The sequence below is a fragment of the Salmo trutta genome, chromosome 28 (genome assembly GCF_901001165.1).
Source record: "Salmo trutta chromosome 28, fSalTru1.1, whole genome shotgun sequence".
Taxonomy (NCBI): domain Eukaryota; kingdom Metazoa; phylum Chordata; class Actinopteri; order Salmoniformes; family Salmonidae; genus Salmo; species Salmo trutta.
In genome coordinates, this window is record NC_042984.1 from 38,381,411 (window position 1) to 38,397,512 (window position 16,102).

General features: G+C 44.4%; 1 protein-coding gene across 1 annotated transcript in view; it reads right to left on the minus strand.

Annotated features, from left to right (window-relative positions):
* Positions 1-16,102, minus strand: part of LOC115166378 (death-inducer obliterator 1) — a 76,620-nt gene that overhangs the window by 33,465 nt on the left and 27,053 nt on the right. Inside the window, exons 2-8 of the mRNA XM_029720286.1 lie at positions 12,939-13,003; positions 1,935-2,539; positions 1,602-1,709; positions 1,321-1,463; positions 905-1,130; positions 507-746; positions 62-248 (exon numbers count right to left, since the gene is read on the minus strand). Coding sequence (XP_029576146.1) covers positions 62-248; positions 507-746; positions 905-1,130; positions 1,321-1,463; positions 1,602-1,709; positions 1,935-2,539; positions 12,939-12,993 — 1,564 coding nt within the window. The 5' untranslated portion in view covers positions 12,994-13,003. The remainder of the gene's footprint in view (positions 1-61; positions 249-506; positions 747-904; positions 1,131-1,320; positions 1,464-1,601; positions 1,710-1,934; positions 2,540-12,938; positions 13,004-16,102) is intronic.

Below are 16,102 nucleotides of genomic sequence, written 5' to 3' on the forward strand. Positions count from 1 at the left end.
CAACTGAGTGAAAGTAAAGTATTCTTGTGTTGGATATGGATGTGCTGTGAGTGATACATACTCGACTTGTAAAACATAGATGATTCTATGGATGTGGCCTGTACTGCAGTGAGACTAGGGTTGCAGGATAAGGGAGATGTAGATGTGTCAGCTTCCTTGTCCTCAACTTCTTCAGCCTCCTTCTCATCACCCTCTTCTTCGGGCCGCTCCGCCGACAACCTCTGGGGAATCCTAGCCGACCTCTGACCCTGAGGTCAAAATATTCACAGAGGTCAACATCAGCTAATTTGGGGTTTAATTAACTAATACTATGTGAGCGAGTCAAAGTGTCAGCTTTATCTGTTTCTAAGGCGAACGTAATCTCAGCACACATTCATCAACAAAATGAAACAAGCACAACATGCAAAATGAAACAAGCACAACATGCAAAATGAAACAAGCACAACATGCAGAAGAAAGAAAAAAATTACCAAAAAGGGAGAAAAAAAAGTTTAGGCACTGGTTACCTTAGGGCCAGGTTTGGCTGCTGCTCTCCTCTGTGGGCGTTGCTCGGCATTGGTCTCTTGGGAGTCAGATAGGGTCTTCATAGTGGCAGCCGCATGCCGGAGGATGCAGTCTGTGCCACAGTAAACGGAGTCGGGCAGAGCGTACATACTGCACCCTGGGCCAATGCACTGAGGCAGGAAACTGTCCGTCTCCATTTCAGCCTTAGCAACCACTTCAGTCTCCTCCTGCGCCACAGCCTCCTAAGACCAGACTCGCTTGTCAGCCTATATCTCAAACATGCAACTAAACACCATTGTAAAATGGGCTGTCCAAAGCAAGGGAAACCAAATCACACTACAAACTAGAATTGATTTCCATTCTTCCTCGCAAAGGAATCAGTATGCGTTTCTTTTCTCACCTTACTGGCCTGCTCCTCATGCACTCTCTCCTCCTCCCCAGAGGAGGGCAGTGTCAGGCAGTCAGGGGGGCTCTGCTGGGGGTCTGGCTGGCTCTGGCTCTTATTCGTGCAGTTGGGGCAGATCCAGTCCCGTCCGCTCCTCTCCAGCTTGCTGCCCTGCGTCTCGCTGATGCCAACGCAGTCGCCATGGAACCACTCCTGACAATTGTCACAGGAGATCATGAACCTGGACAAGGAATCAAACGGGCAATAAGAAAATGACAGCTAAAGAACAGCAATTAACTCCAGTCCATAACCATCCAAAATAAAGAGTATGGCAGATGGAAAGAGCTGAGATGTGGTGCTGCTATACCAACAACATTAGGCTTGCTTGTTTTCAGAGGTGAATATCGTCCTATACAACGCTACACACATACCTTTTATTCTGCCTCTGTCGACAGATGCAGTAAAGGGCATTGGGGTAGTAGCCCTCACTGTCCGATGTGCTAGAATACTCTGACTTTTCTTCCTCGATCCTCTCCTCCACCTCGTCCTTCTCCTCCTCCACCTCGTCCTTCTCCACCTTCTCCTCCTCCACCTCCACCTCGTCCTCCTCCACCTCGTCCTTCTCCTCCTCGTCCTTCTCCTCCTCCACCTCGTCCTTCTCCTCCTCCACCTCGTCCTTCTCCTCCTCCACCTCGTCCTTCTCCTCCTCCACCTCGTCCTTCTCCTCCTCCACCGTTACATTATCATATTGGCTGGGCTTTTCTTCTGTTGTCTCTGGCTCTGGATCAGACTCGAGAGGAGGCATAGACTCGGAACTGGACTGTTGAGAAGGAGAAGGGCTTTGCGGTTCAACCACTACAACAGCCTCCTCGGGACTCTGCTCCCTCTCCTCCTCCTGAGGCTGATACACCTGCTGCTGTTCATACTCTTTTACAAAAATCACGTCTTCTTCATCTGCAGTGCTCGACTCTGGCTCTACCCTCCTACCCCTCCCACGCCCCCTACCTCTCCCTCGTCCTCTCCCTCTACCTCTACCCCTTCCCCTAACCCTGCCTCTCCCTCTGACCCCTCTGCCTCTGGCCTCACCTCTCCCCCTAATGCTCAGCCGCTCCTGAAGCTGCTTCAGGGTCAGCTCATCACTGTCCTCCTCTACACTGGAGGCAGCTTCCATGTCCCCACTACCCCCATAGCTAGGAAGGGCAGCCATAATTTGGGCAGGGGCAGCCGTGGTCCTGTCCTCCTCTTTCTTCTCCCAAAGTAGGGAAAAAGCCGTGCCGAATGCAGATCCAAAGTCCCGCCAAGAGGAGGGGTCTAATCTGCCACCTGGGCAGGGCTCTAGGGCCTCTGAGGCAGGCTCTGTGTCCATTGGAGTAGGGGAGCTCGTCTCGGAGTGCTCCAGGTCAGCTGGTGCGCTCCTTCTCCCCCCTCGCCCACGTCTTGAATAGGTCTGGGCCGGGCGGCCTCTGCCCCGACGTGTGGGTAGGGGCGGAGATTCTGGATCTTCAATCTCATCCAATCCCACAAACTCTCTTCTGGCAACCGTGGTCCGCCTGAAGCCCCAGGTCTTTTTGAACTCGCTGATGGTCGGCCTAGCACCCCTCTCGGCCCCCTCCACCTGCTGCTCTGCATTACCATCGCCTCTGTGCTCCTCTACACCAAGAAGAGAAGAGCAGGGATAGAAAAACAGATAAAAAAGGTAGCAATATGATGTAGAAAGTAAACAGTTTAAACATCAAGCAGCAGTCACTACTCTTAAACCTTTGGATGCCGTCTACCATTGCGCCATTCGTTTAATCACTGGTGACAGTTTTAATACTCACCACAGCATCCCGTTTTAAAGTCCTGTAGATCAATTCATTACTCCATTTTTGTTTACAAAGCCCTACTACACAAGCTTCCAACTTACCTAACTTCGATGTTACAGAATAAAAAAAAAACATGAGATACCAAACCCGCTCACAAGGTTGGTTAACCCTCGAGGTTCCTTGGGTCTCCACCTCATTGCTGGAACCAACTGCAAAATACACTGCAATAAACTATGGATGGCGCTTGGGCAATTTAAAATATTGATTAGGGAACTATTTTCTGAGGAATGTGGCTGTTTTTCTTGATCGTTTGTTGTGCTGTATTTTAGTTTGCTTTGTACTGTCCGATTTAGATTTTTGTCTATGAATTGTATGTGCAGGGCTCCCTTGCGAAAGAGGTCCTGGTCTCAATGGTGACTCCCTGTTTAAATGAAAAGGTAAAATAGCTGGTCAATTTCCGCAACACTAAGAGCTTTGGTTCAACTTTTCCGCAGCTTTGGTGCCCTGGCTACCACGTTGTAACAGCATGAAGCGAAACAATGCACATGCACAGATACCGGGTGTTTCTCAATATGCATACTACCGTGCTCCACACTCTCATGCTCAGAGTGCATTCTCCCAGGACGTTCTCGAGTAAGTTCTTGTTAGGAAGAGAGTCTGAAGAACGCATAAAACATTCCATTTGAAAAGCACTCACACTCTGTATTACCTCACGCTGCACCTCCCCATTCACTGACCCTTCTTCCAGCCAGGACAACGGCAATAGAGACCAAACAAGATATACACCAGACAAATGTTTTACTTCATAACTATCAGCTAGCTATAATAAACAAAAATATAAAAACGCAACATGCAACAATTTTAAAGATTTTACTAAGTTACAGTTCATATAAGGAAATCAGTCAATTGAAATAAATAAATTAGGCTCTAATTTATGGATTTCACATGACTGGGCAGGGTTGCAGGCATAGGTGGGCCTTGGAGGGCATAGGCCCACCCACTGGGGAGCCAGGCCCAGCCAATCCGAATAAGTTTTTCTCCACAATAGGACTTAATTACAGACAGAAATTCTCCTCAGCAACCCACCCCTCCTCAGACCATCCTGCAGGTGAAGAAGCCGGAATTGGCTGGCGTGGTTACACGTGGCAACAGCTCTGGTGGACATTCCTACAGTCAGCATGCCAATTGCACGCTCCCTCAAAACTTGAGACATCTGTGGCATTGTGTTGTGTGACAAAACTGCACATTTTAGAGTGGCCTTTTAATTGTCCCTAGCACAAGGTGCACCTCTGTAATGATCGCGCTGTTTAATCAGCTTCATGATATGCCACACCTGTCAGATGGATGGATTATCTTGGCAAAGGAGAAATGCTCACTAACAGGAATGTAAACAAATTTGTGCACAAATTTTGAACATGCTTATGGACCATATCTGTGATTTTTTTTTTTCAGCTCATGAAACATGGTACCAACACTTCAAATGTTGCTTTTATATTTTTGTTCAATGTATATGTGAATCGTAATAATATAGCTAATCAGATTGTTTAACAGGCAAAAATGACCTAAAACTTGTGTTATGCAAGGTAGATGTAAATTCTTCATGGGTAGTTGGCTAGTTAACAATTCTTTATGGCTATCTGGCCAGTTAATCCTATTGACCTATTATGGGCTTGCGACCGACGCACACTAGTGGCTTTGTAGGCAGGTAAACATGCCAAAATTAACATAGCATGTATTTATAAACCTATCAAGATAAAATATTGTAGTCAGGCAACATATGAAATGTGAACAGGCAACATTTCATTCTGAAATCTGACCGTATTTTAATGGCCGGCAGTTATTTCAAGAAATTTTGCATAATTATTTGTTGTTGCGTCATATTCTTTACATACTTTCCGTTGAAGTTTGTGTCGATGCATGCTCCAAAATATGTACAAATGGAGTACGCATTCGAGAAGTGTCCTGCGTGCGTTGTTTCGCATACTTTGATTTGGACATATGAATAAAAATAAATATTCCCTCGTTATGTCGAGATCACAACTTATTTATCTCATGATCACGACATAGCAAAAATTGTTTTGTCGAGATCACAAGATAACCTCTATAAATAGGAGTGGACGTATAGAGTATAGATTGACAGTATGGCTGAGGCAGCAGAGCCCACGGTGGATCAGTGCATATGTATTTAAAAAAAAAATTCACCTTTATTTAACCAGGTAGGCCAGTTGAGAACAAGTTCTCACTTACAACTGCGACCTGGCCAAGATAAAGCAAAGCAGTGCGACACAAATACAGAGTTACACATGGGATAAACACACGTACAGTCAATAACACAATATAAAAATCTATATACAGTGTGTGAAAATGTAGTAAGATTAGGGAGGAAAGGCAATAAATAGGCCATAGTGGCGAAATAATAACAATTTAGCAATTAAACCCTGGAGTGATAATGTGCAGAAGATGAATGTGCAAGTAGAGATACTGGGGTGCAAAGGAGCAACAACAAAAAAATAACAATATGGGGATGAGGTAGTTGGGTGGGCTATTTACAGATGGGCTGTGTACAGGTACAATGATCGGTAAGCTGCTCTGACAGCTGATGCTTAAAGTTAGTGAGGGAGATAAGACTCCAGCTCCAGTGAGTTTGCAATTCGTTCCAGTCATTGGCAGCAGAGAACTGGAAGGAAAGGCGGCCAAAGGAGGAGTTGACCAGTGGAATATACCTGCTGGAGCGCGTGCTACGGGTGGGTGCTGCTATGGTGACCAGTGAGTTGAGATAAGGCAGGGCTTTACCTAGCAAAGAATTATAGATGACCTGGAGCCAGTGGGTTTGGCGACGAATATGAAGCGAGAGCCAGCCAACGAGAACGTACAGGTCGCAGTGGTGGGTAGTATATGGGGCTTTGGTGACAAAACGGATGGCACTGTGACAGACTACATCCAATTTGCTGAGTAGAGTGTTGGAGGCTATTTTGTAAATGACATCGCCAAAGTCAAGGATCAGTAGGATAGTCAGTTTTACGAGGGTATATTTGGCAGCATGAGTGAAGGATGCTTTGTTGCGAAATAGGAAGCCGATTCTAGATTTCATTTTGGATTGGAGATACTTAATGTGAGTCTGGAAGGAGAGTTTACAGCCTAACCTGACACCTAGGTATTTGTAGTTGTCCACATATTCTAAGTCAGAACCGTCCAGAGTAGTGATGCTGGACGGGCGGGCGGGTGCGGGCAGCAATCGGTTGAAGAGAATGCATTTTGTTTTACTAGCGTTTAAGAGCAGTTGGAGACCACGGAAGGAGTGTTGTATGGCATTGAAGCTCGTCTGGAGGTTTGTTAACACAGTGTCCAAAGAAGGGCCAGAGGTATACAGAATGGTGTCGTCTGCGTAGAGGTGGATCAGAGAATCACCAGCAGCAAGTGTGACATCATTGATGTATACAGAGAACAGTCAGCCCCAGAATTGAACCCTGTGACACCCCCATAGACACTGCCAGAGGTCCGGACAACAGGCCCTCCGATTTGACACACTGAACTCTATCTGAGATGTAGTTGGTGAACCAGGCGAGGCAGTCATTTGAGAAACCAAGGCTGTTGAGTCTGCCGATAAGAATACCGTGATTGACGGTGTCGAAAGTCTTGGCCAGGTCGATAAAGACGGCTGCACAGTATTGTATTTTATCAACGGCGGTTATGATATCGTTTAGGACCTTGAGCGTGGCTGACGTGCACCTATGACCAGCTCGGAAACCAGATTGCATAGCGGAGAAGGTACGGTGGGATTCAAAATGGTCGGTGATCTGTTCGTTAACTTGGCTTTCGAAGACTTCAGAAAGGCAGGGCAGGGTAGATATAGGTCTGTAACAGTTTGGGTCTAGAGTGTCTCCCCCTTTGAAGAGGGGGATGACCGCGGCAGCTTTCCAATCTTTAGGGATCTCAGACGATACGAAAGAGAGGTTGAACAGGCTAGTAATGGGGGTTGCAACAATTGCGGCAGATCATTTTTGAACATCAGTTATCTGGATTTGGGTGAAGGAGAAATGGGGGAGACTTGGGCAAGTTGCTGTCGGGGGTGCAGAGCTGTTGACCGGGGTAGGGGTAGCCAGGTGGAAAGCATGGCCAGCCGTAGAAAAATGCTTCTTGAAATTTTCGATTATCGTAGATTTATTGGTGGTGAGAGTGTTTCCTACCCTCAGTGCAGTGGGCAGCTGGGAGGAGGTGCTCTTATTCTCCATGGACTTTACATTGTCCCAAAAGTTTTTGGAGTTTGTGCTACAAGATGCAAATTTCTGTTTGAAAAAGATAGCCTTTGCTTTCCGAACTGCCTGTGTATATTGGTTCCTAACTTCCCTGAAAAGTTGTATGTCGCGGGGGTTATTTGATGCTAATGCAGTACGCCACAGGATGTTTTTGTGTTGGTCAAGGGCAGTCAAGTCTGGAGTGAACCAAGGGCTATATCTGTTCTTAGTTCTACATTTTTTGAATGGGGCATGCTTATTTAAGATGGTGTTTTAGGGAGCGTTTGACAGTGATGAGGGGTGGTCGTTTGACCGCGAACCCATTACTGACACAGGAAATGAGGCAGTGATCGCTGAGATCCTGGTTGAAGACAGCAGAGGTGTAATTTAGAGGGCAGGTTGGTCAGGATGATATCTATAAGGATGCCCGTGTTTACGGATTTAGGGTTGTACCTGGTAGGTTCCTTGATAATTTGTGTGAGATTGAGGGCACCTAGCTTAAATTGTAGGAAGGCCGGTGTGTTACGCATATCCCAGTTTAGGTCACCTAACAGTACAAACTCTGAAGATAAATGGGGGGCAATTAATTAACATATGGTGTCCAGGGCACAGCTGGGGGCTGAGGGGGGGGGTCTTTAACAAGTGGCAACAGTGAGAGACATATTTCTGGAAAGGTGGATTTTTAAAAGTAGAAGCTCAAACTGTTTGTGAACAGACATGGATAGCATGACAGAACTTTGCAGGCTAACTCCACCCCCTTTTCAGTTCTATCTTGGCGGAAAATGTTGTAGTAGGGGATGGACATTTCAGAATTTTTGTTGGCCTTCCTAAGCCATGATTCAGACACGGCTAGGACATCAGGGTTGGCGGAGTGTGCTAAAGCAGTGAATAAAACAAACTTAGGGAGGAGGCTTCTGATGTTAACCTCCATGAAACCAAGGCTTTTACGGTTACAGAAGTCAACAAATGATAGCGGCTGGGGAATAGGAGTGGGTTAACCTCTACATCACCAGAGGAACAGAGGAGTAGGATAAGTGTACGGCTAAAGGCTATAAGAACTGGTCGTCTTGTGCGTTTGGGACAGAGAATAAAAGGAGCAGATTTCTGGGTGTGGTAGAATAGATTCAGGGCATAATGTAAAGACAATGGTATAGTAGGATGTGAGTACAGCGGAGGTAAACCTAGGCGTTGAGTGACGATGAGAGAGGTTTCGTCTCTGGAGGCACCAGTTAACCTCTCTTGGGCAGGTGGTTCACACTATTCAACAGCCAGTGAAAAATCAGAGCGCCACATTCAAAACCACAAAATGTCATAATTCAAAGTTCTCAAACAAAGGACTATTTTACACCATTTTAAAAGGTATACGTCTCCTTAATGTAACCACATTGTCTGATTTCAAAAAGGCTTTATGGCGAAAGCATAAAGTTAGATTATGTTAGGACAGTTCCAACACAAGAAAAAGCACAGCCATTTTCCTAGCAAGGACAGGCGTCACAAAAACCAGAAAACCAGCTAAAACTATGCACTAACCTTTGACGATCTTCATCCGATGACACTCCTAGGACATCATGTTACACAATACATGCATTTTTTGTTCGATCAAGTTCATATTTATATCTATAAACCCCATTTTACATTGGCGCGTGATGTTCAGAAAATATTTTGCCTCCAATACTACCGGTGAATCAGCACAACAATTTACAAAAATACTCACCATAAACGTTGATAAAATATTAAACTGTTTTTCAAAGAATTATAGATGAACATCTCCTTTATGCAAATGCTGTGACAGATTTCAAAAAAGCTTCATGAGGAAAGCACACTGCAATAATCCGAGTACTGCGCTCAGAAAAATACACTAGGCAATACAGATACCCGCCATTTTGGAGTCATCTAAAATCATAAATAGCATTAGAAATATTCACTTACCTTTGATGATCTTCATCAGAAGGCACTTGCAGGAATCCCAGGTCCACAATAAATGTTGTTTTGTTCGATAAACTCCATAATTTATGTCCAAATAGCTCGTTGTTAGCGCGTTCAGTTAGCTACTCCAAGTGTAGGAAGCGCACGGAAAATGTCACGACGAAAAGTAAAAAAAGTTTTATTTACGTTCGTTCAAACATGTCAAATGTTGTATAGCATCAATCTTTAGGGCCTTTATCATTTAGAACTTAAATAATATTCCAACCGGACGATTCCATTGTCTTGAAAAACGTTTTGGAACACAGCTAACTCTCACGTGAAGGCGCGCCAATGAACGCCTGTACCTTCCTCAGTCAACAACTTCCAACTTCCTCTGTTCGCTCTCTGTTCATCATAGACGCCTCAAACAACTTTCTAAAAACTGTTGACATCTGGAAGCCTTAAGAAGTGCAAAATGAACCCTAAGTCACTGTGTGTTCGATAGGCAATGACTTGAAAGGACTACAAGCAGCAGAATTCTCACTTCCTGGTAGGATTTTTCTCAGGTTTTTGCTTGCCATATGAGTTCTGTTATACTCACAGACATCATTCAAACAGTTTTAGAAACTTCAGAGTGTTTTCTATCCAAATATACTAATAATATGCATATTCTAGTTCCTGGGCCCGAGTAGTAGGCCGTTTAATTTGGGTACGTTCTTCATCCGGCCGTGAAAATGGACCAATTAGTAGATTTGGATAGAAAACACTCTGAAGTTTCTAAAATCAAACTGTCCACTTAGGAAGCAACACTGATTGACAATACATTTCACATGCTGTTGTGCAAATGGAATAGACAACAGGTGGAAATTATAGGCAATTAGCAAGACACCCCCAATAAAGGAGTGGTTCTGCAGGTGGTGACCACAGACCACTTCTCAGTTCCTATGCTTCCTAGCTGATGTTTTGGTCACCTTTTGAATGCTGGCGGTGCTTTCACTCTAGTGGTAGCATGAGACGGAGTCTACAACCCACACAAGTGGCTCAGGTAGTGCAGCTCATCCAGGATGGCACATCAATGCGAGCTGTGGCATGAAGCGTTGCTGTGTCTGTCAGCGTAGTGTCCAGAGCATGGAAGCACTACCAGGAGACAGGCCAGTACATCAGGAGATGTGGAGGAGGCCGTAGAAGGGCAACAACCCAGCAGCAGGCCCGCTACCTCCGCCTTTGTGCACGGAGGAGCACTGCCAGAGCCCTGCAAAATGACCTCCAGCAGGCCACAAATGTGCATGTGTCTACTCAAACGGTCAGAAACAGACTCCATGAGGGTGGTATGAGGGCCCGACGTCCACAGGTGGGGGTTGTGCTTACAGCCCAACACCGTGCTTACAGCCCAACACCGTGCAGGACGTTTGGCATTTGCACCAAGATTGGCAAATTCGCCACTGGCGCCCTGTGCTCTTCACAGATGAAAGCAGGTTCACACTGAGCACATGTGACAGACGTGACAGAGTCTGGAGACGCCGTGGAGAACGTTCTGCAACATCCTCCAGCATGGGTCAGTCATGGTGTGGGGTGGCATTTCTTTGGGGGGCCGCAAAGCCCTCCATGTGCTCGCCAGAGGTAGCCTGACTGCCATTAGGTACCGAGATGAGATCCTCAGACCCCTTGTGAGACCATATGCTGGTGCGGTTGGCCCTGGGTTCCTTCTAATGCAAGACAATGCTAGACCTCATGTGGCTGGAGTGTGTCAGCAGTTCCTGCAAGAGGAAGGCATTGATGCTATGGACTGGCCCGCCCGTTCCCCAGACCTGAATCCAATTGAGCACATCTGGGACATCATGTCTTGCTCCATCCACCAACGCCACATTGCACCACAGACTGTCCAGGAGTTGGCGGATGCTTTAGTCCAGGTCTGGGAGGAGATCCCTCAGGAGACCATCCGCCACCTCATCAGGAGCATGCCCAGGCGTTGTAGGGAGGTCATACAGGCACGTGGAGGCCACACACACTACTGAGCCTCATTTTGACTTGTTTTAAAGGACATTACATCAAAGTTGGATCAGTCTGTAGTGTGGTTTTCCACTTTAATTTTGAGTGTGACTCCAAATCCAGACCTCCATGGATTGATAAATTGGATTTCCATTGATTATTTTTGTGTGATTTTGTTGTCAGCACATTCAACTATGTAAAGAAAAAAGTATTTAATAAGATTATTTCATTCATTCAGATCTAGGATGTGTTATTTTACTGTTCCCTTTATTTTTTTGAGCAGTGTAAATATGAACTTGATTGAACAAAAAATGCATGTATTGTCTAACATGATGTCCTAGGAGTGTCATCTGATGAAGATTGTCAAAGGTTAGTGCTTAATTTTAGCTGTATCTCTGGTTTTGTGACGGCTATCCGTGCTTGGAAAATAGTTTATTTTTTATTTTGCTAAGGTGCTATCCTAAAATAATCTAATGTTTTTCTTTCACCGTAAAGCCTTTTTGAAATCGGACAATGTGATTGTATTAACGAGTAGAGTATCTTTAAAATGCCGTATAATACTTGAATTTTAATTTTGAGATTATTTTGGGGGGAATTTCGCGCCGTGCTATCTCACTGGTTGTTGTCCAACCAATCCCGTTAATGGGATTTTATCTCGAAGGGGTCCTCAAGAGGTTATTAAGGAGAAGTGTATTTTTAATTCTGTGCATAACACTTGTATATTTTATTAACGTTTATGATGAGTATTTGAGGCAAAACATTTCTGAACATTACACGCCAATGTAAAATGGGGTTTTTGGATTTTAAATATTTACTTTATCAAGCAAAACATACACGTATTGTGTAACATGAAGTCCTATGAGTGCCATCTGATGAAGATCATCAAAGGTTAGTGGTTAATTTTAGCTGTATTTCTGGGTTTTGTGACGCCTCTCCTTGCTTGGAAAATGGCTGTGTGGTTTTTCTTGTCTAGGTGCTGTCCTAACATAATCTAATGGTATGCTTTCGCCGTAAAGCCTTTTTGAAATCGGACACTGTGGTTGGATTAACAAGAAGTGTATCTTTAAAATGGTGTATACTACTTGTATGTGTGAGAAATTTGAATTATGTGATTTTTGATGTTTGGAATTTGGCGCTCTGCTATTTCACTGGCTGTTGGCATACCCCAGAGAGGTTAAAGGTCATTGCAGGCAGATTAGAAGTCAGTGCATTATGTATGTGATCTAGACTGGGTGCGCTCTATTCCTGGCAGGCTGATCAGATTCAATAGCAGCCTCAGAGACTAATAAGCCATGATGCTGCCTAGTAGGCTGTCTAAAAAGAGCCTTACATATGAAATAGCCTGCAAGGCAACATCCTGATTTATCAGCCTCTGAGGCTTAAATGTAATCTGATCAGCCTGTCAGGAATGGAGCTTACCAACTGTAAATGTAAATATTATCCACAAAACATGAAGTGTTCCTTATAATTATACACATATCAGTTATATAAGCTAACAAACAGCATAGATAACTAGCTTGATTGTTAGCTAGGTAGTTAACAAGACTAACTATCTCACAAGACTAGCCAAGTTATGTGTTGTTCCTTGCATATGATTGGCTGTGGTCTTGGGGGGCGTCACGCAGACTGGGAGACATGGCTGCCTCTCAGGCATTGTTCAAGGCTTAAATGCCCCACAATGCGATCAACGCTGCCACAGGGCTTCTTCATGAAGTGGTTATTGTGCATCTGAATAAATCAATGGATGATGCGTGGTACTTTTATCTTGTGATCTCAACAAAACAACATGTTATGTTGTGATCATGAAATAAATAAAGTTATGATCAACATAACGCAGGATAATTTTTTTAATTCATATGTCCTCTCTGGACTTTAAATGTGGGTGCTCGAAGCACAGTAGGAGGCATTTTGAGAAACACCCACTGTGTGAGAGTGAAGTCTTGCTTCTTGCTCACCTCAATATCTGCTGTCTTGCTCATGGCAACGTCATTGCCCTGAGTCTACCTTTTAATATGACCGAAAATATATAATCTCAGTCCAATCACATCATTTGAACATCTAATGGTCAGACCATTCCAATAAAACTAAAAGGGGGAGAAAAGAGAAAGGTCATACCTGTATCAGTGCCAGTGAGGTCATGGATCTCATTGATATCCATAAAGCCCTCCATGGAAGACAAACTGTCAAATCAAGATAGAAAAATGCATGTCAAATGTTATCCAATCTACCAGAAATGCTGTTCATTTAATTGAAGTACATTTACAAATTGAAAGACTTGTGAGAGCCTGACCTGAAGGAAGGAGTGTGCCGACATGGCCATACTCGTATTCATAATCATATTCGTAAATTAACAGCCGGATCGGATGATACGAGCAATCGGGGAAAACAATTAAGTGTTTAAATGCCTATGTAGATGGCAAAATGCACATTCTCCCTGCAAAAACGCTGCAGATTACGGTAGGAACAGCGTGCACAGGGGTAGGTGTGTGTCTGTCTTCAACCTGCAGCAGGCAGCCAAGTTTGCTGTCATTTAGAATGCCCACCAGCGTTGACTTTTTCTACCTACCCTTTCCTTGCTTGTTAGATATTATGCACATCGATAGTAAACATCCTTGCCATGTGATCTATCATAGTAGCAGACAGCAGCAATCTAAATGACCAGACTGAAAACACACGAGGAAAACTGATCAGGTGAAATTATGAAGGGAACGGACAGAGAAATACAGTTTCACTCTATCCAATCAGAGCAGCAGGATCAACATACAGCCCACCATTCTCTTTACAGCCCACCATTCTCTTTACAGACAGCCAATTGTGTTATTTAGACCACATAGAACCTCGAACATGACTGACTGGAGAAAGATGCGAGCTGGCACCCCCCAACAAAAATGGTTTTCAATCACGGATAATTACACACAAAATACTCTGATCATAATCGTATCCAGAATATTGCCCATATACGTTACAATACTAGTTCTGTCCAACTACTCAGCACACCCCTACTGAAGAGACATCCCTCACTTTGAATTAATGCAGGAAATCTACATTTGCCCCACAGTTGTCATCTGTACTTCAACAGCAGACAGTGCAGAACCAGTCAAATGTTAATAATGTAAATCGAGACTACAGAACAAGTTCAGGAAAAAAATAAAAGCCTACAACACAACGCAAACAGGCAGACTTTATTTCACTCTTTATTCCCATTGACTTGGGGGGGGGGGACATAACAGACAGTTTGTCACTACAAAGGTTAGCTCTGGTCCAGGGTGTTAGTGCGGTTTACTAACAATGAGCCTATCTGAGCCTATAAAAATAGAATGAATCACTGTTCTATACTGAACAAAAATATAAAACTCAACATGCAACAATTTCAAAGATTTTACTGAGTTACAGTTCATATAAAGGAAATCACTCAATTGAAATAAATTCATTAGGCCCTAACCTATGGATTTCACATGACTGGGAATACAGACATGCATCTGTTGGTCACAGATCCCTTTAAAAAAAGGTTGATTGTGGATTAGAAAACCAGTCAGTATCTGGTGTGACCACCACCACCTGCCTCATGCAGCTCGACATCTCCTTCGCATAGAGTTAATCAGGCTGTTGATTGTGGCCTGTGGAATTTTGTGCCCGTCCTCTTCAATGAATGTGCAAAGTTACTGGATATTGTCAGGAACTGGAACACGCTGTCGTACACATCGACTCATTAAACCCAAATATGCTCAATGGGTGACGTGTGGTGAGTGCGCAGGCCATGGAAGAACTGCGACATTTTCAGCTTCCAGGAATTGTGTACAGATCCTTATGACATAGGGCCGTTCATTATCATGCCGAAACATGAGGTAATGGCGACTGATGAATGGTACAACAATTGGCTTCAAGATCTCATCACAGTAGCTGTGCATTCAAAATGACCATCGATAACATGCAATTGTGTTAGTTGCCCGTAGCTTATGCCTGCCCATACCAGAACCGCACCATGGGCCACTCTGTTTACAACGTTGATATCAGCAAACCCGCTCGCCCACACGACGCCATACACATGGTCTGCGATTGTGAGGCTGATTGGACGTACTGCCAAATTCTCTAAAACGGTGTTTGAGGCGGCTACAGCTCTGGTGGACATTCCTGCAGTCAGCATGCCAATTGCAAATATGTGGCATTGTGTTGTGACAAAATTGCACATTTTAGAGTGGCCTTTTATTTGCTCCAGCACAAAGTGCACCTGTGTAATGATCATGCTGTTTAATCAGCTTTTTGACATGCCACACCTGTCCGGTGGATGGATTATCTTGGCAAAGGAGAAATGCTCACTAACAGAGATGTAAACAAATTTGTGCACAAAATTTCAGAGATATTTCTGGAAAATTTCAGGGATAATTTATTTCAGCTCATGAAACATGAGACCAACACTTTACATGCTGCGTTTAGATTTTTGTTCAGTGTAGTTCTATGCCTGAGCCTACCGGAGCCCTGGACCAGAGCTATACAAAGGCCACATTTGAATTCAAAATAAGATGAAAATAAAATCCAGGCAAACGAGCTAGTAGACAAGACTAAAAGCACTATGGCAAGTTATGAATAGAAAGACAGGAATTGGATGTTCATTTCCCCATGTCCATAACATTCATGCATCCCATAGAGAAAAGGTGAATTTCTAGCAAGATTTGCTGCTTACTACAAGAGGCATGTAAAAGTTAGACACACTACCTGCTTGTCGAACATCTCATTCCAAAATCATGGGCATTAATATGGAGTTGGTCTCCCCCCTTCGCTTCTATAACAGCCACCAGTCTTCTGGGAAGGATTTCCACTAGATGTTGTAACATTGATGCAGGGACTTGCTTCCATTCAGCCACAAGAGCATTGGTGAGGTCGGGCACTGGTGTTGGGCGCTTAGGCCTTCTGCGGGGACTTGCTTCTAATCAGCCACAAGAGCATTGGTGAGGTAGGGCACTGATGTTGGGCGCTTAGGCCTGGCTCACAGTCGGCGTCTCAATTCATCCCAAAAGCGTTCGATGGGGTTGAGGTCAGAGCTCTGTGCAGGCCAGTCAAATTCTTCCACACCAAATCTCTGAAATTGTATGGACCTCGCTTTGTGCACAGGAGCCTTCTCATGCTGAAGCAGGAAAGGGCCATCCCCAAACTGTTGCCACAAAGTTGGAAGCAAAGAATCGTCTAGAATGTGCTGTAGCGTTAAGACTTCCCTTCACTGGAACTAAGGGGCCTGGCCCAAACCATGAAAAACAGCCCCAGACCATTATTTGTCCTCCACC